Genomic DNA, 20486 nt, shown 5'->3' on the forward strand with positions numbered 1-20486 from the left:
ATCAGTTCCTCTGAACATAATTTTTATGCCTCTTTTGATTTGGGCCAGAATTGAAACATTGAAAGTCATTGAATAAATCATACTGAAGACTAAAATATGCCAAGTGTTGTTTCCTAAGCAAAACCAAGTGTTTTCATGAACTGAAGTTATCAATAATTTTGAATGGGTAAATTGCCTTTGTCCCTTTGGACTGAAGAAGTCTAGTTTGAAACTTTCTAACAGCTGACTACTGGGGTTGAACACAGTACCCACTGACAGATATCCTTTATTAAGAAAAGAAAAATCCTTGACTTTCAAAGCATCTGCCACAGTTTAATTTAACAATCCCTTTTCAATATGATTTTCATATGGTAGGTAATATCCTTTCTTACTATAAATATCAGTAAGTGCAGCTAACTGAATGATCACACTTTAAAAAAAGTCTGTCCTATGAAAAGCTATGGAAGGCTTCTCTTAATCTGTAATACATCTTTTCTGTATTTTACAGTGACAACCCAGAAGTATTGTGTTGATTTTGCTCTCTTCCCTGTCAGTAGGATTGCCCTTGGATGGCATTCTCACTGCCGTGTGTGACCATGGCACAAGAAATCACACCATCACTATAGTCCTGCAGAGTGGCAGTGAAAGGATTACTGCTGTGTTTGGAGGTCACAGACTGTCCACAGAGCCTCCTAAATCCCAGCTGTCTGTGAGTTTAAAGCACAACATCTCAAAGATAAAGAAACATGGGATCCCTTTTATTGTGGAAGCTGCTGGCTATTATGAGGTAAGAAGAGTGTGCCTGTGATTATTTAATTTCTGACAGAACCATTTCTAATAACTGTAGGTTATTCCTGTGCACTTTATTGCAAAAGCATCTGCATTTTTGGGATGTACTAAATTACTGTGTGAAAGAAAGGTGTTTTCTGGCTTCTTGTCATGCTGTGTACCTGTCATCTGAAGTCCTGGAGCTGAATCTAGACTAAATGAGATGCTAATTCAGTTCTCATTTAAGTGAGGTGTTTTGCTGCATAGGAACAGGAGTCTTGTCCAATTTTGGTTTTCCCCTATAAATGGGAAGTGGACAGGCTGGCCTAATATATGTAGCCATCAGGTAAGTGTGAGTGAGCCTAGGTACTGCATTGCATCTGGTACTGGGTTTAACTAGTTCTGATGTGATCCTTTGGATGTCTGCTAAAGAGCAAGAAGAGTGTTTAGCATGGTTTTCCATTTGGAAATTTCTACCCACAGAAGCATCACGGATCATGTTTCCTGGTACTGTGTTGCTTGGCCACTCTTCTCTCTATCTGCATTTCTGCTGTAGATCTCTGAATAACATATAGCGCTTTTGCATCTCAACTTACCCTTCCATAAAAGAAGTATTCAAATATTTTGCTTGTTCAAACACATGCGAGAAGGCTCAAGTTGCTAACATAGTAACATTTGTGGTGGGTTCAGCCACTGTGGTACAGTGAGACACAGAGGTGAGGGGAGGAAGAACTCTATGCAGTTTCCCTTGCCCTGCTTACTAGAAGTTTCAGTGCTTTAATCATGTATGCCTTAGGACCCAAATCCTCTAGGGTACTGAATGGTCTCAACATGTTTTGGAGCCAGAAGGAATTATTGGTACACAGCATTCAGAAGGTCTAGCATAATTGGAAAATCTCTTTTTGAAATGAAGCCTCTTTGATGAATTTGCACTTTTATTTCCAGTGCTGCTGCCCTCACACAGTCTGTGCTGTTTAAGCATGGTGAAACAGACTCTGCCTTTGTCAGTTGTTGATGAGAGGTTGTTGTTTGTTTCTTTCCATGATTTGGTTTCTTTTGTGCATAGAATTTCACTAAAAAGATTGCTGCAGGGATAACAACCACAGTGGAGATGGAACAGCTCAAAATTGAAATAGAGAAGAAAACCACTGGCAGTGCTATGGAAATTTCTCTTTCACTTCACCACGATGTGGGAGGACTGATGGACATTGTTCCACGTGTACTAGAGGTTAGCAGAAATCCTGCTATATAGTGTACTTGATAGCTTTCTGCCATTCTCAACTGTTCAGATTTACTACCTGAGAGCAAGCTAGCAGATCAGAATGGAGAGGGGTTTTTGTCAAACAAGGCCGGTACAGAAAGCCTAAAAATTGTTTGCTTAACAATAAAGAGCAGGTTTTCAAGATGTGGTGGATAACAAAACATTTATGTCATGAAACTGGAGTGGGTGTTGGCCCAGGCACAATAACATGCAGTCCTGAGTTTTTCATCTTGCTAAAGCAGAGTTTGCAGGTGGATCGCATAGCTGTTTGTGGGTGCAGTGGTATTGACAGCAGAGTGAAGAATAATGGCAGTAGCCTTCAGACAGCCAACAGCACTCCCCAAGGACTTCACTTTCTGCAGCAGGGGACACAGCTGATGGCATTTGAAACACTGAATGTCTGCTTGTGACAGTGGTATTTTCTGTTCCAAACATAAGAAATGCCCCTATCTCCTGTCAAAATCAAAAGCCAGAGTATCAAAAATAGTTCTGTCTAGCAAGTAATGGTTTCCTACTGTTTGAAGATATTCTTCTGTCTTTATGCTGATAATATTTTGGTATGATAATGCAAGACGAGACATGATTTAGCCTCAGATCACTAAACTGTTTATCTTTTTAAAACTGATCTCTAACCTTTAATCTTAAAGCTATGTTTTAGTGTCTTCATGCTTTTTATCCTGAAAGCAGCCTTTTAGCTTGCTCCTTTCTATTTTAGTCCTCTCTGCTTTTCTTCATGCTCTGAATGTGCTTTGTTGATAATGCCAACAGGTTGCTTGCAGTGGAGAATCTGCTAACAAACAACTTTCTGGCCTTTGCAATGGAGCAATTGCATTTCAACATTTTGAGGTACTGGCTTCATGACTCTGCAGTCAACAACATATTGTCTTCACTACCACTAAGGGAATCTTAAGTACTGAAAGGTGTCAGAGATGTAGAAATGGATTTGAGTTAGCTGGAAGTTTTGCACACACTTTCAGATATTTTCACTCCCTTAATATTCACAGATTCAAACAGGTCAGATTACTTCTCCATCAAAAACTGTACAAGGCTGTGGGGGAGGTTGCACTCAGTTTCACCATTATGCAGTGGATTGTTTATTCTGAATCAGAATTGTCAACAAACTTGCATTCAAGTGATACAGATTTACATCTTTAGTGCACAGCTGTGCACCAAGTGCAGAATACAAAGTAGACGTAAGGGATATTTATGGGCCCAACAGGTCCAATTTTAAAGGCGATATTCCTGTGTCCTACAGCAAACAATCAAGTTGTGCTGCTTTAGAGCTCAGTGCAAGAGCTTGCACCTAGCAGAAAACTAATATCAGGTGGTGAGAGGTGTGCACCAGGCAAAAGGCAAGAGTCACATTAATGTTTCTAACTGAAGTCTCCAAACTCTATCTTCTGCCAGTTAGAACTGAACTCAGTATAAATGGTCTTGTTCTGTTATTGAACAACCAACCTGATGTGAACTGGACAAGGGAGCATAGGAGGCACAAGCTGAGAATTTTGCAGTTTACTTTTTACTCTATTTTCTGCTCTTTCTGTCTAACCATTTGTTTGTGAAAGTCCCTGTGGCTCTTGAACTGTTTGAGAAAGAAACCTTATAATCTGACATATTCTTAAGAAAGTGTTAAAAATGTCTCCTGTGAGTGACAGTACAGAAGATTACGTTTGTCTCTGGAAAGACAGTAATCACGGAGACTCTGATTCCCATGTATGTTCTAATGACAAAAAAAGACAAATGCATTTCAGTGCTTCCCTCACGTAAGATGGGTACAATATGCATAACACTTGTCACTCCTGCTGAGGTCTGAGAGTGATTGAACACATTCTCACAGTGCTAGAGCTCTATTTACTTATAGTAAAAACAGAAGTGATGATAGTAAAAGCAATAACAGTTGATTTTTCTGGTATTAGTAATTGTTTTAACAGAGTTGTGGAGTTGGTTTTTTTCTGTTACTTTTATTATGAAACTGTAAAATAAAGATTTTAGGCCATCTCTCCATTTGTTTAGGCATTTCTAAATATGTAAGATGAATACAAAATGGTGTCAGGGTAATAGGGAAATAGTTCTCTTTCAGTAACGTGAGCATGTTTCCTGACAGAAAAACAAACCTGACAACAGTTCTTCCTGTAACTTTTCAGACTCCAGCAAGAGTTTCTCTGAATGGGTCAATGCTTACCAGCAACTTTACTGTCATCTTCTTTGGACATGTTTCTTTTCATGACATGTTTGCCTGCCTGCAACTCAATGCCACCACTAACATCCAGCCTCATTTAGAAATTGACTTCCAGCATTCTTTGCCTTTGCTTCAGTCTCTGGGAATTGCCAGAGAGAACCAAGTGAAGGTGTCAGCCATGAGAAGTGACAAGTATAAGGGCATGCTTGGTGTTGTCCTTGGGCCTTGCAGTTTAAACGCTGATGGAGAAGTGAGCCTGGCAAGCAATGAAACAGATACACAATGGGTACTTACTTTTAGAAACAAGTGCGTCAGTCTAGAGGTAAGCCTAGATTGTTTTCTGTATGGCATTATATCTGTGTATTTCAGATCATCTCCTGACACAATTATTTATGGAGAGGACAGTTTTGGTCATGAAAATTGTTCTGGCAGAGCAGTGAGTCAGAGCACTTGCAGAGGGAGTGTATTTGAAGATGAGAATTTTGAGTAATAAAATAGTAGATGTTACTGCTGTTGCCATGAAATAGTTGCTTAATAATAGCTTTTAAATGAAAATAAACTTCTGTCCTAGAGTCTAATGAAAAGCATGTCCTTTCTGTTTGAAATTTTGGAGGTTTTCTTTGGGGTTACAAACTTTTTCTTCTACAGTAATTAGAAAAAGGTTGTAGGATTTTTATTTTCTTCCCTTACCATTTTTTTTTGGTTTCTTTTTCTCTTGTTTCACAGATAAATTTCTGATTTCTCTGTGAAACAAGCTGTCTGGTATGGTCCTTTCCAAAAGCATATTGGTTCAGAAAGAAATGCTTTCTCATTAATTAGAAACAAATTAGGCAGACAGTTGCTTTACCTTGCGTGCTTTAAATAGTGTAATCTTTTTCTGTTGCAGAGGATGGGATTGCCTCATGCTGTAGCCTTTGGGGGCTCATTTCAACAGAACATCTGCAATGTTGGCTTCTTAATGAACCTCCAGTGTGATGGCAGAATGGTTGATGTGCAGATAGACACTTCCTGCGAACACGAATATACGCTCCAAGGGATGCTCAGGCATTCAGTTCACTGGCTGAGTCAGCTTGGGCTGCCTTTTGAAAACTCTGTCCAGTTATCTGCAGCCACAGACTCCACCACTGAGGGAATTTTGTTGCTGCAGGCTGGCAAATGCAAACTTAAGGCTAGAGGAGATCTCTGTATTCAGAAAAAAGCTGAATGGACATTGGAAACAGAAACAGAATGTCAGCTTCTGCAGGTAGCTCTTGGAGGCTTTTAAAGGGAGATTTGGCATAAATGCAGGCAATATAGGGTTTTAGCTAAAATAACAATGTTTGAATGTTGGAAAACCACTTTAAAGACATATACCCGTCTTACAGCATTAGGCAAAGAAAGTGTCTAATGTATCCTGTTCATAGGTGTTCTCTGTAGACTGAGATTAGTTCAGTGTTTGCTGCTTGTTGCCTTTGCAGACCAAGACTGCCCTCTAAGGCTGAACAGCAGTTTTAGTTTGAACTATTTGTCAAAAAATATATTCTCTGGTCTGTCTTTTTTATCAAAGTAGAAGTTGTGTAATTTCCTTGGTTTTTCCATCCAGCCTCATTTTCATTAGAAAGAATGACTATTGTGAATTTAGGGGTTATTTATAGATGTTCATAGTCATTTATGTTTTGCTTTTAACTCCTCGGTTTTAATTTCTTCAACTACAAAGTAGCAATATAAAACCAAAAATGACAGGAAAGTGTGTGTCATCCATAATGAAAAGGGAATGAAAACCACTTAAAATATTAAACATTTATAAAAATTTTCAGTGTTTTTACAAATACTTTGAAAGCATGAGAGGAAACATTTAATTTGGGATGTTGCACAAGACAAGCTTGAAGTTTTAGTGTTAAAAAACCTCCTTGTAACACCAGATGCAAGAATGTCTTGTTAGGCCTGTTATTTTTTGTGGCTTAGTTTGTTTGAAAATGGGGATTGGTCTTGTATGAATGAAGCGGAGGATGTTCACTCTGAAAAAAAAAGGCATTCTGTATTTTTGTAAATGTAAAACTTCAAATAGATACAGAAGTTGTAAATTGTGCAGAGCAGTCCTAAAATCTTCCCTCAGACCTTATTCAGACAGAATTGCCATCTTAGTGTTGGGAGAGAGAAAAATGTCAGTGCAGAGGCTATAGATTTTGTCTCTGATATTGTAACATAAAATCTCCTTTCTTGTATGCTAAAAGGAGAAGAAAAAAGACTCAATACTGACTTGTCTTAAAGTTTATGTATAATCCGAAGGATTTTTATTTTTCTTTTAATCTTGATAGGAGCTCAGAATTCCAACTCAGTCACGGCTCACAGGATCTATTCAGAAAGACGAGTGCCAGGCAGAACTTCTCTGTGTCCTTGAAACAGAAGGCAGGACTGCCCATCTTGAAGTGAGAGCAGAGTGCAAGCCAAAGATTACACTGGCAATTCAATTCAGGCATGATCTCCCTCAACTGAAGGAAATCTCAAGGGAAAATAAGCTGTCCATCACTGCACAAAACCACTTAAAATACCATATTGGAATAGGAATGAAATCAGGTGCTTGTGAGCTTCAAATGAATGGGGACTTCAATCCTGAAAAGAACCTTCAGTGGAAAATATTTATAGAAAACAAATGCCAAACAATTCAGGTATTGGAAGGAGTTTTTTTACTTTACTCTTGAATTTATACATCTAAACCAGGATCTTTGCACCTAGTAAAGTCACAAGAACATAGTCTAATGATTTCAATGGTAGAAGAGAAACAAGAAAAACATTCTCTTCTTTTAATGTTACATCTTACATTTGGAGCCAGTCATTCACTCTATGTTTGTATGGTATAAGCCAGATTTTCTGTGAATCAGTACCTACAGCTAATGGACTCGCTTGTACTAGCTCTGATGTATTTTTTCAAAAGCGTGGTTGAGAAAAACCTGCAGGGTTTTAATCTTCAGAAATAATGAGTATTCAAAGCTGTCTTTGGTTTTAACAGCAGTTACAGTTTCTCTGCATTTTGACAACCAAACTCTGAATAGTTTAAAAATATATAAAATAAATAGATAATCTTCAAGTCATAAAATTTCCACTCAGCTGTACAAAAAATTGAAATTGCTAACCAGCCAATACGTAATGTATGAAGACTGTTGCAGAGAACACACAGAGTGAAAAACCCAGCATTAAACAATAGTTACGATTTCCTGTAAGACCTCAGTTGAGAAATATTTCAGGGAATTTAGCTGAAAAACAAAGTGACATTTTGAACAAGCTGGTTTCGTCTGCCCTGGTGAGCCATTTCTCTATACTAATTCTTGCAAATGCTGGTCATAAAATTGTCCCTGAGCTGAATCTTACCATGTACAGTGCCTGACAGACCACCACCAAATCACACCTCCTGTTTCGTTAATGAGATTTAACTTCTGGGTTTGGTGCAAGTCTTGCTATAGACATTGAGTCTGAACAGCAACTAGCAGGACAAGAAAAACAGTAGTTTCTTTGTTGAAAAGATTCAGCCAGTAGAAAAATACAGTGAAAACTGGAGTTCTGTGGAAGAAGATCACTCCATATCACACAAATGCGCCATCGTTTGCAGTACAGTCTCATTTCTACACAGAGCAAAGGAAGTGAAGCCCTGTCTCTGGGAGACCTATCGAGAGCACTTATCTGTTGTCACCAGACATCCCCATCTCTGAAGGAGCCCACAGTGTTGCTGCCTGGGAGGAGCTGTGTGAGCTGGGGATCAAGGCAGCTTTCAGAGCTTCCCAAGTAAAGAAAGGCAGCGCACCGTGACCTCTCTCAGCTAGTTAGCATGACACGCTGAGCTCCTTTGGCCTTTTGATGGAGGAGTGAAAAATGGCACTTCTTCCCTCAATTCTTGCCTAGTAGTTTGTTTTCTCAGGGCAGAGTGTTGTAGGTAGGTAGAGGGGGAGAAATTCTGTAGCAGGATTTCCTGAAGTAGCAGTTCTGAATTTAGCTGGATTGTGCACTGACTTATTGTACTGAAAATTTGTGTTGCTATTGGAAATCCTGATATCATGATGCTTGGCCTCTCACAGATCCCACCAGTCAGTGCTATATAGGCAGGAGTGGAAAGGACAGGAGAAGTATATGGGAAGTTTAAGAGAGATGTTACCACAGAATGATCTGTGGATTCAGTATGCAAGTCAGGGTAAATCTGAATATACAAAGATGAGATTCACCTGCCCTCTTCCAAAAAAAGAGCTGCCATAATAAAAGAAACATATGTATACTGTCTGGTTTCACTGGATTTATGAATGCTTTGGGCCACTGGAGCAATGCCAAGCATAGAAAATTAATTGACTTTTCACTTAGGCAGGAAGAGCTGCCACGTTGTCCTGTGTTCTGTTTGTGTTGGCTCACTTATCAAAAATATGTCAGACATATTCAGAATAAAAAAGACAAAATGTATAAAATGTAATAAAAAGCTGTCAAGATTTCTGAAAAATCCTATGGATACGCTGCCTGATATACTAGATTTATAGCTGGGTGCTATTAGAGCTACTTATTAGGAATAAAAAATTTCAGGTGTATAGTGTATCTGTGGGTAAGTGTAAAAGTGGTAAATTTTTTAATTTACTTTTTTTGCTTTGACAGGATCTTGGAGCACCACTAAAAATTGATGGTTCAGGCTATGTTTTGATGGATAAGATGAACCTAGATTCACAGACTCTGATCACTGTTGATGAAAGTAAATTACAAGGACTCGTTATACTAAAAGTCACTGAGGTAAGTATCCTGCAGACTGTTAGACTGCATGTATGAAGTACTGAGTGACATACTTTAAACTATTTTATTGGGAACAAATAGTCTAGCTTTAGTAATAAATGTTGGAATAAAAATGAAGTCTTTGAAAATCTGGCACCTGTAATGTGCAGTAAAACAGATGTATAGGATAGTAGGATGCAGGCTGTGACACTTCCTGAATCATTTCCTTGTTATGCTCTTTGTGTGTATATGTATGTCTGTTTTTGTATCATACTGTTTGATGTTCATTATGATAAGACATGCAAACCCACAAATGCTCATCTCACTCTACATATACAACAGGTACTCCAATATAACCCTCTTCATTCATTATGAAAGTATACAGCAACGTACAAGAAGAAAAAAGATTGCAGTTTATGGAGTGATCACTGTGATTTACGTTGCAAAGTAATAGGCAGCAATTCATTGAGACACTGCTGTTTTGTTTCTTCAGTAAGACAACAGCACAAGAAAGGCTCTGAATCTCTTGCTTTCTTGTTGACAATTATAAGTTTGGCTTCTCTTGTCATCAGTGCAGGGGAGTAGAATACAGAGAGAAGTATCTTCTTCCTTGTGATCATTCACTTTCTTGCCATAACTGGTAATTTCTCCGTATTCCAGTGCTGTAGATAAACAGATACCTAGTGGAGTTTTTTGCCATCAGAGAGAAACATTTGTACTTTTTCCCCTCTTAGCTGGAATATATATTTTTTTATCCTATGTTAGGCTTGATTTTTTTTTTTTTCTCTTTCCCAGTGTAACTTCCATAAGTTCAACACAATTGGTTTTAATTAGTATTAAATGTAGGACAGAGAGATTTGCTAAATTTCTGGTTTGAGCTGTGTGTTGTGGCAGGCTTTAGTTTATACACATGCTTTGCTGTATATGCTGTGAAATATTAACAGGAAAGACAAGAGTTGGATGCAGTGCTGACTCATAACATTCAAGGAGCTGCTGACATTGGCATTCCTACGAGGATGTTAGTTGATGTGATATCAGAAAAAACCAGCAACTTCTATAGAAGACTTATTCACTTCTGTGTGAACAACAAGCAAGTAAGTGTCTCCTCCATATTAGTAAGATGTGAAATAGAGGTTGAAGTGAGCTAACTGATTTGATAAATACTGTTTCTCCATTTGAAATAGCTGTGCATGAGACTGTTATAGGAATACTCTGCAGAGGCTGGTTTGGTTTTAAAGACCTTAATTAAATGAAGGCAGTGTCTTTCAGCTACTCCTGTGCAATCACTTTCAGCAACAAATTTGACATCAGCAATGATCCACGACTCCCATTTGCAAACTGTATCAGACCTTTCTTACCAAGTATCTTCACTGGTGAAGCATATTCCCTATTACAGTACAAAGTTGTGACATAAAAAAATCAGACAGTTCTTCACCATAAATTTTTCATGGTTTTCATAATTTTACTCTAATGTGTAATTAGTACAATAATTACAATAATCAGAGCAGTCTCAATATCAGAGATGTGTCACAGTTAACTTCTGTCATGTTTTATTTGGACTAAACAGATTACAGAAGAACTGAGCTTTGTCCAGAAGTTGGATGTTGTGTCTCTTAACTACAAGCTTACTCATAACATAGAGGCACTGAAGACTTTGCAAATAAAAGACAGGATTGAGTTGCAGGTAAGTTAGCAGACAATGACAAGGGGGGACATGAATCCAGCCTGGAATCATGCCATGACAGAAACAGTAGCTGTAGAAGTCAGATGGCAAAGAACAGACGGTGTAGATGTGATTTTGTGCATTTGCTATTTAGGTAAAATTTTTGTCTCTCTGTCAAGGAGGGTAGAATTTTACTAATTCAGTTGTTAATTTTATCATCTGTTCTGTTATGCCATCTTGTGTAAGAACATAACACAGATTTCAAAGTTGCTTCATAATACTTCAGTTAAAAGCCAAGATTTATACAGGAGAAAAAGCTTATTGCTACAGAATATAGCCCTAGTGGAGCAAACCAGAACCATAAACAATCTACCTCATGTCACAGGTGCAAGTGGGAAAGATTGTTCTCAACATTTTAAAATACAATCTAACCTTCAGTAAAGTATCCTTCTGAATCAAGGTGTCTGTACTGTCACACCACCTCAGCTTTCATTCTCATTTATCATTACTTTTAGACCCAGTGCTCTTCTTTACCTATACTCTACTGAAGTTGGGCCTTCCTTACCTTTAATTCAGTTGCCAGAGAAAGCAGCAGTCTTCTGTCCTTCATGATGTAATTTGAAGTATGATGGTATTCCTCATGAAGGTGCATTGCAGGATGTGCGAACTGTAATTTTTTTTGTGCAGAATGAATGGTCTGGGACATTGGAAGTCTGTACCTGTGCATACAAGGACTATCTTGGAAAGAACTGCGATAAGATGAGGCAGAGAACTGTGGTGGTGGTAAAATGAAATGTCACTCTGCAATGGACAGATAACAGATCAGTCACTTCTTTGCTGTGCAGATTGTACTCCTGAGTTCTGTAACCCATCAGAAGTGAGAGGAAGTTGGGGAAGGTGCTGTCTGTCTAGGTGGAGCGTGGAGACAGAAAAGCACATTTCTCCTTATGCTCCTGATGGAATAAGATTTTTCTGAATATGCATCTTGTCTTATTATACATGGGTCGTACTGCCTCCTTCTGTTTTAAAAACGTTTATATTTTCTTTTTCTCCCTCCTCCCTCTCCTTCCTGCTCTATTTCTCTCTGTCTTGTTTTTCCCTAAAGTTCAGGGTGGAGGGGAGTCCAGATGCTTACTTTATTCTTGAGGGGAGTCCAGAAGCTCAGTTTGTTCTTGAAGGGTTGGGAGAATAGCTTGCTGGACCAGAACTTTCCATAGGAATAAGAGGTTGGAGATTGGTTCCCAGTGTGTGAACAGCCCAAGTCACAGCTGAGGTTGCAGCGTGTGCTGCATGAGGAGGACAATGCATTTTAGCTCATATGCCTAGTCTGATAGATCTGCAGTGTACCTTGTATAGACTAGGCAGAGGTGAGTATTGATACTGGCATATTTTTTATCTGAGATACAGAAGCCTGCAGAGCAACACTTACTCTTTGTTAGCCATGTAACTGCTTGAATAGGGTTAAGGCATGGCCATACTGGAGAATACATGTTAAAATATCAATTTAAAAATAAAAGGGACATCTGTAACTGTGTTGTGTTATGAAATTACATGAGATTAATTTTTTTGACACATCTTTGAGATGATACTGCCTGAATCAAAGATAGAACCCTGACTAACAGGAGCTTTACCTTTTACAAAGCTGTCTTTTCACAGTTTACCTTTGTTGCACGCAGGCTATCTTAAACCTGAAAGTGATCAAGAGCTTTAGTATGAAAGCGCATTATGGTGCTCACCTAACAGTTCTTGAAGGACAAATCCAGGAGTTTGAAACAAGTACCAACATAACTGGAAATTTCCATCATACTTGGCCATGGCTGTTACAAGCCAGAGTCCCATCATCTTTACAGGTAGCTTCTTTTTTTTTTTTTTTTTTTTCCCCTTTTCATTAAAATTACTGTCCTTTCTTATAATGTAATAGGCCATGGCTTGAGTGAAAACTACTGTTTTGTAAGGTACGGGATGAAAGCTGAGATTTTCTGATATTTAAAAACTATGGATGGCTGAAACCTGAACTACTGAAGTAGAAAATTTCTTTTTGACTGCTTTCTGGACCAGGTTATTCCATTCTGATCAGTGTTAGTACACTGTGTATTGTTGATACCGTAACTCTACAGGAGAATAGTTTCAGCATGTCGCATCAGGAATTGGAATATTGCTTCTATGTTCTTTAAAGGGAATTTTATACTTAAAGTACTTCTTTAAGTGCTATTTTCAGGAAAGTATTGGAGTACCTACTATCTGGTAAATATTGGCAGTGTGCATGGATCAAGGATCCTTTCTATAAAGGGAGTCATGTTTTTGTGGGATAAAAGAGAACCTAATGAGAATTGGACATAAATCAACGAGGCTGGCATGGTTTGAAGTTCATTCTGTTGAATGGATTTCATACTGGAAAGACGCAGGTGAATAATGAAAGGCTAGGATTTTTTTTGTTAATGGGTAGATTTTTGACATAAGTATAGACTAGAAAGAACTTTCACTTCCACTTGTCTTCTGTTTTAAAATTAAATAGTACTTAAATGTTTCAAGAACATATCTACATGTATTTTTTTAGGTAGATGTGGTTTTTCAAGGGAGAGACAACACTACTCAAGAAAGATATATACACATTGCAGCTGGAGAAACATCGATCACATACATAATAAACTCCTATTATGTTGGTCACCAAGTGGATATCTTTTGCCAAAGTGTACATAGTAGTGAGGCACTACAGGTGTTTGGCTACCCTAAGGCAATCAACTTGATTCTCAGTTTACAGAAATCAGGTAGGTACCTGCCATTCAGGTTTCTTGTTACATAATAGCTCTTTGAGGATGTTTCAGCTATTCCTTCAACAGCTACAGACTGACTAAAATTTGCAGGAAATACCTAAAAAGACGCTTTTTCTTGTATGTAAGTATAATTGTCATTCTTAAACTGTTACATTACATCTGGTAAGGGATCGTCCAGGGAAGATCTCGTGTGGTGCAACACCTGGTAAAACAGGTGATCTCCAAGATACTTAGCTGCATAAAATAAGATTCCTTGTTACAAAATAAAAACCTTGTTACAAAGTACAAAAAAATGTGAATTCCATTGTAGTTTAAAGTGGGCTTTGAAAATAATTCTAAATGGCTTTTGTTGTATGAACTGTGGAGAGGAGGCAGACCCATCCTGAACAAGCCAGTCTGTCCTCGAAACTTGCCCTGACGTAAATCCTATCTGCATGTCCCTCAACTGCTGAGGTACACTGTGGTCAAGTACCTTCAATGCCCACGTGGGAGTATATTCAAGTTGAAGAGAACCCCAACAGCTGTGAGAGCACCAAAGAGTAGGAATTATTCAGGTTAGCAGGCACTGAATCAATACTAATGTTAGTGGCACCATGTACTTTCACCCATTCTCAAGAAAGCAACAGGACAACAGGTGACTTTCAGGACAGCTGCCAGAGTGGTCACTGTATGGTTCCAGACATGTCTTCTCTGTAAAGAGTTTTGGGGTTTCACATCTCTCATCTTGTTTTTATGTCTTAGCAGTCTATATTTTCTTTTTCAAATACGAAAAGCTGGTAGGAAAGTGGGGGAAAGGTCTTCAAGTCATGTCTGAGCAGTGTTGGTCTGTTGTAGCTGGAACTGAAGGAGTCATCAGAGGTAAAACAGCTCAGAGCTCTTCTCTAGAAGAAGTGGCCAAGTCTGCCAAGTGCTACTGTTGGCTGTGTAAGCTAGTCAGCTCTAGCTGCAAAAACATGTTACTGTTGGGAACCGACTTGTCACTTAACACTTCTACATGGACACACAAGCTCTGTTAGCTCAAGACTTTGTATGTTCAAGGACATGCAAAACACTTTGCAGTCCTCCAAGCACAGGCCAAAGCCCTTGTCATCCTGAATGGATGACTGTCATAATGAATGTCTTAACCCAAAAGCTAGCTGGATTGATGTTATGCAGAGTGAAAATGATCCCCTCAAAATGGCATTACTTTGTTCTTGCTATCTAGAAGACAAAGCCAAGACTATCTGTGAAATCCAATACGATGACAAAGATATAACTGTGACTATGGATGTTGACACAGACTTTCAACTCTGTGGTATATTTGAATTCATGGCAGAGGTGAAGCATTCAATATCACTTCTCCATCATCTGGGACTTCCCTTCTTTCTTAAGGTAATAAACTATAGATCTTTTATTATGGTTTGATTAGAGCTGTCATCTGAATTACACTAGCATGAACCCAGAGCACTTCCAGTGGCCTCAGTGAAATTACTCCAGGTTTATACAAATACAGATGAGAGGTGATTTAGCCCAGATTATCTGAATCCTTGTTTAATTGAAGTTCAGAGCTAATGCTCTAATGGTCTGCTTCCAAGGAAACTCAGCAGGTACCTGAAATCCCAGATTTCAGGATTAATCGTTTCAGGAAGACACTCATTTATTGTCACTTCCTAGCTGATCTGGTTTACTAAAGTAGAAAGGACTTTTGGTAGAAAACAGCTGTCATTTGTACTCAGAGAATTCCTTGGCTTGGTTAAAGCATTTGTACCATTGATACCTAAAATGTTTCAGTGTTGAATAAACAAATAGATTTGTATTCCAGACTACTTGATAGGATCAACAAAGGCTGTACCTGTTCATCCCTTGAGAGAAAGAAGTAGTAGTTGAAATGTCTCCTTCCCTTTTGGAGGGTAGAACAGCACATCCAAGTAATCCATGACCTTCTCTTCAGACAAGAGGATATGTAGTTAGGATGCAAAATCAAAGGTAGACTTTGCTGAAAATAAACATTAAATCAATTTAAATCAATATTAAACCTGCATATTAAGTGTCAGTGTTTCAAGAGACTATTTAATGCCAACATTTTATTAAAACGTATTATATATATATATCCCCTGTTTCTTCCCTCCCTAATCTTTAGTGAAATGTCTTTTATCCTCTAAATGTTTGAGTGAAAAAAAGAAAAAACAGAGATGGTAATCTTTAGGTGCCTTATTCATGTATAAGGTTTGAGTATAATTATGGGACTTCAGAAATTACTGTTCCTACAGACTTTGGCAAACACAACATGTGTTGATGTTTCAGCGTGGAAGGTGGTGCTCATCTTCCCCACAGGGATTCTTTAGCAGTTTCAGGATAAAGCTGTAGATGAGCTAGCAGCTGTGGGAGGAAGAAAATACCCTGGAGTAAAAGATTTGTGGAGCTCCATCTGTTTCATCAAAAAAAGAAGGAAAGACAGTTTCTTTACAGTATATGAGTGGAGGAGACATAAACAAGAACTAATGGCTCTAGACTTAAACCAGATAAGGGTACATTGAAAGTAAGGCTAATATTTGTCAATAATGCATATGAGCAGCTATGGAAACATACAGGAAAAAAGGAAGACATCTCTTGATGCTTTTGATTTAGGTCTAGTAAGCATCTGTAAGGCCTGTCTAGAAGATAAACTTCAGTCAAGATGATGGTTTTAAGTCAGTCAAGAGATTGTGCTCAGTTTAGGTGAAATGCTGGGTAGAAGCTATGGTGTGTGATTTGTTTATTTTCCCCCCTGCACAGATGACAATTCAAGAAGTCCTGACTGAAAATGAAGTGGAAGGAGCTCTGAGGCTGACCTATGAACAAAACACGACCTTCTCCTTTACCGTCAGTAGGAAAAAAGACCAGCAAGGGTAAAAGGGTCATTCTGAGCACTGTAAAAATGTCATTAGGCCACTGTGATTCCATGGAAAATGTTACTGTTTTAGTCACCAAAGCACTGGTGAAATGGATAACAAATCTTTGATGAATAGTCACACCAAACAGTCTGTGTACCTCAGGAAGTTTATGAAGGGCTGCAGAGCGATTCCCTTCCTCACAGCTTGGGGTTTGCTTGTCTTTTTGCCTGCCTCCACAGCATCGAAGTAGCAGACAGTGAAATAATCCAGAAAACTCTAGGTCTGAGCCAGACAAGTACTTAAAAATATACCCTAACTTGACATAACTGTTTAAATGTTATTAAATCATTTTGGCACAGTTGAACCTTGTAAAAATATGGAGACTCACTCAGTTTTCTAAGTTGGTATCAGTATGACTGTACCTGCTGTGCTAATTTATTCTTTCTGTCTTCTAAAAATTTTCTAAGTTCTTTAAAGAAATGAAGAATGAATAGAATAATTTTTTACTTCAAAAGTGTCTGATAATCAGCGTCTAAACAAAAATATTTGGTATAGCATATAAACAAAACTGTGAGCTTTTGAGGGTGTTTAAGAGGTGTAGTATTTTCAGCCTTGGAGTATTTCAGGTATTTCTTAAGTTTCTAGCAAAGGACCTTTGCACTGAAAGGTCTTATAAGTTCTGTTAAACTCTAATAATTGTGAATTATGAGTCTGAAAACCATGACAGTGCCTGCAAAGTCAGATTCAAAAATACCCCTCATTTTAAAAAAGCTGATGCATTTACTGTGGCTAGCAAATTGCTAGCCAAAGTAATTTCTGATCCAGTGGGCCACATTCTGTCCTTGAGATCCATATGCAGATTTTTCACTGACATCAGAGATGACAGTGCTGTTCGGTCTCCTTTACCTCTGTATGAATACATCAAAAAATGTGGGCTGGGTAAGCATTCAGTGGACGGTACTGCAATTTGTAACTCTAAAAGCTGTGACAGACTCAGAGATTACTCAGATGAAATTGTGCTGTCAGTGAGAGTGGACTTACTGAAATACTGTTGAACAAAAGTACATTTCTTCCCTTTAGTGAAGAGTTGAATATAAAAGCACTCCAGACTCATCCCTTCTTTCTACAGTACTTCCCCAGTGCAGCAGAAGTGTCTTCTAAGGTAACTATCTGCAAGTTATCTGTCACATACATCACTACAAATTAGACTTGTCTAATATTTTAGGAGTCAAGTTGCATTATTTCCAGTACTAGTACTCTGTATTCTGGTACTCTGACCTTTCTGTTGTTGCTGAGGATGTTCGATTTCAAAGATGCTAACAATCCCAACCTACTAGAAAGGATTTATTCCATTTGATTCTGCTTCTGTGCTTCAACACTAATTATGACTTCTGATAGACTCCTCTCGGGAATGTCTTTAATTATTCCGGCTACTAAGAAAAGAGAGACAGGACAGAAAGCAGTTCTGGATGTTGGCTGTTTGCAGTGCAGAAATACACAACAGCAAGGATAAGCAAGGAAGATGAATGGGGTTATTTGTCAGTCAAATGCAGCACAGCTACTCCTACTCACATAAAAACTAATTTCTTATGCATGTTACTCAGTTTATGCTATTTTGTAGCTGTGCCTTCTGTAATATGAACATAGGGGAAAATCAGATCTCTCTTAGGTCCTGAGGACCATAATGTAACGTACTGTGCAAAGAATGCAAGCACAATATTTAAGTTTATTTTCTCTTTCTCTCTCTCTTTTTTTATTTTTTTTTTTAATTTAATGGGAACTTGAAAAGGTAAATTATGATATGAGTGAAGCAAAAGGCAAACTCTACCTCAGGATGGAAAAAAGGGATTTCAATGTTACAGCTAAGCTAACTTTCATTGGAACCAGCTACACTAATGTCATTGAAGTAATACAGACAATGTCCCAGGTTGGTATCATCAACTCAGATGGCAAAAGGCAAACTGTGACTACCCTATTTCTAGAGTATGGCTTTTGGGATGGCAAACAGTGAAGGTCAAATACAGCTCCAGCTGCTATGAGGTGTTTTGCCCTTGATTTCTCCAGTAGCATGAGCAAACAGTCAACTGCAGGTTGGGTGTCCAATGGTAAAAACTGTTGTTTCATTTTATATTTGCTTGCTCCTATAGATGAAGCACATATATAGGATATATAAGAAATAAGAAAAATAATATATTACAAACTGACCAATTGCAATTTTTATTGTGCAGGTACCACGCATATTTCTTTTTCTAAATAAGGAAGAAGAGATGTCACAAATAGATATTATTGTTTGTGCTATCTGCTGGATTTATTCTGTAATAGTGGGGCTCTTGATGTTGTAAGAATTATTCAGTGAGATAAAAAAGAGAAAATGAAAATATGTAATAAGCAAAGACTGTTGTAAAGGGGATAGTCAGCTGTTTATGTATGTTCTGTTATGTGAGAAGATGACTTACTATAGAAATGAAGTCAAGTAGAAATTAATAGCTGCTTATACGAAAGCAATGGGCTTTAGGATATCAATGTACTAGACCTTTTATAACAACATTTCTAAAGCTAGATTTCACAGAACTTTACAGTATCAAAATTACACACTTAGCTTTTTAATTTTTTGGAGAATTTAGGATTTAATATGTTTCCCCTCTTTTATTTTTAGTTAATTCTTCCAAGGCAGCTTGTGTTTATGACGGTTTACCAAAAAGGCAACAGAACACGTATGCTGAGGCACATTGCTCTGTGGGATGGCAAAGAGGTAAAGGTAACAGGCACTTACACTGGACTCTTTCCAAAGTTGCCTGGAGGTCATGATGTTCAGGGTAGGTTTCTCAAGTCTTTTGCTAGTGTTGATAGTAGAGTATAAAATAAACCAGACCACATAAATCTGATTTAAAAATGCATATTCAAATGGTTTCAATCCAGGCCTTCTAAGATCTTACTTGCTTTAAATTCATTGTAAGTCTGGCTGTTACAAATGTCCACTTCGGAACACTATTTCTACTTTGTGGATATGGAATGTAAAGCTTAAATAAACCTTAGTAGTGCCAGGGAAAAGTTTGGCCAGAGTGAGAAGTCATCAGCAAATTAAAATGTCCATTTCTATTTTACAACAAATTTCAGAAATGTTCTGGATTAAATGAAACATTTGGTTTTATTTTTATATTTGCTTTTGAATATTTTAAATATTTAACGAAAAGCACAGGAAACCTAGGAACTAGTTTTAGAGTAGACACCATTTGTAAACAGAGAAGAGAGCTAAAGTATTGCAGCTACTTTCATTCTAGCCAAGGTGCTAGGATACTTAGCTGGGAGGTGGCAGACTGGGGTTCACATATGCATTTGGTTTCATTCGGGGTGGTGATTTGAATGAGAAATCTCAATGTGTGGGGTTTTGCTTCTCTTCTTCCTGGTAGTTCCATTCTGAATAAACCAGTTCCATAGTTCTGTGCCAGTGAATGGTTCATTTTTTTTCACAAACACAAACAACTTTGATGGGAGAGGGGGGAGAATGTAGTATGAACAGTGGTACACTCTGCAGTGCAGATCAGGGTCCTGGTTCTGTGATTTTATGATTTAAGGATCCAGTTGGAAAGTACTGGAAAAGAAAGGTATATATTTCCTTCCAGAAGGACTCAAGGTGCTGAGGATGAGCTTTATAGGATCTGTAGTCTTACTATGCTGTGAGGTTGCCACATGTGTGAGGCGTACACCTGGACTTGCTAGCCAGAAATGTTCCCAGCTCCACAAGTGCATGTGTACCTTGAGGAAGATTCAGCCTTGAATAGCCAGTAATCCAGGGTCAGGGTCGTTCACTATGAAGTGGGTACCTAAGTGCAAATCTGTCTCAGTTGAGAGAAGGAAAGGGTTTTGAGCCGACCCTTTCAGTCACTGCACTAGAGGTACAGAGACACATCCCACAGATAACATTTTTTCTGAATGTTGCCCAAGTATCCCTTTGAATTTGGAGAGTAAAAATATTTCCTTTTAAGTTCATTTTTGTTTATTTTTCTGTTTTCTTCTTCCTTTTTATGTTTTTATCCCTCCTGGATATAATTTTATTTTTTATTTTATTGTCACCATTTCTGAGGCTTTTTTCAGAAACTGTAGTGAATTCTGTTGCTCTGCTGCACTGGATACTGCGGGGAGCGTTGGTCATGCAGGCCACTACCCTGAGTGGTAAAGGCTAAACCCTTATGTTGAGGCTATGTTGTCTGAAAATGGAGAAAATAACTGCACGCACTTGTTTGAGAGTTGTAAGCTGTTCCTCTTCCAGTGGAAGGTGATCTCAGCTTCT

The 20486-nt window shown here is 38.2% G+C and overlaps 2 protein-coding genes across 2 annotated transcripts in view; one reads left to right on the forward strand and one right to left on the reverse strand.

Moving 5' to 3' along the window:
- CLEC16A (C-type lectin domain containing 16A) overlaps window positions 1–20486 on the reverse strand; it is a 375787-nt gene that overhangs the window by 147191 nt on the left and 208110 nt on the right. The window lies entirely within an intron of this gene.
- Window positions 1–20486, forward strand: part of LOC141930452 (uncharacterized) — an 89277-nt gene that overhangs the window by 49816 nt on the left and 18975 nt on the right. The window contains exons 38-54 of the mRNA XM_074841296.1: window positions 537–766; window positions 1814–1975; window positions 2777–2854; window positions 4153–4509; window positions 5074–5430; window positions 6485–6835; window positions 8796–8927; window positions 9851–10000; window positions 10474–10590; window positions 11257–11352; window positions 12192–12419; window positions 13127–13337; window positions 14548–14714; window positions 16098–16210; window positions 17276–17357; window positions 17985–18122; window positions 18852–19011. Of these exons, the coding sequence (XP_074697397.1) occupies window positions 537–766; window positions 1814–1975; window positions 2777–2854; window positions 4153–4509; window positions 5074–5430; window positions 6485–6835; window positions 8796–8927; window positions 9851–10000; window positions 10474–10590; window positions 11257–11352; window positions 12192–12419; window positions 13127–13337; window positions 14548–14714; window positions 16098–16210; window positions 17276–17357; window positions 17985–18122; window positions 18852–19011 (3129 nt within the window). The remainder of the gene's footprint in view (window positions 1–536; window positions 767–1813; window positions 1976–2776; window positions 2855–4152; window positions 4510–5073; window positions 5431–6484; window positions 6836–8795; window positions 8928–9850; window positions 10001–10473; window positions 10591–11256; window positions 11353–12191; window positions 12420–13126; window positions 13338–14547; window positions 14715–16097; window positions 16211–17275; window positions 17358–17984; window positions 18123–18851; window positions 19012–20486) is intronic.

Source organism: Strix aluco, chromosome 15, assembly GCF_031877795.1.
Source record: "Strix aluco isolate bStrAlu1 chromosome 15, bStrAlu1.hap1, whole genome shotgun sequence".
NCBI classification, from domain to species: domain Eukaryota; kingdom Metazoa; phylum Chordata; class Aves; order Strigiformes; family Strigidae; genus Strix; species Strix aluco.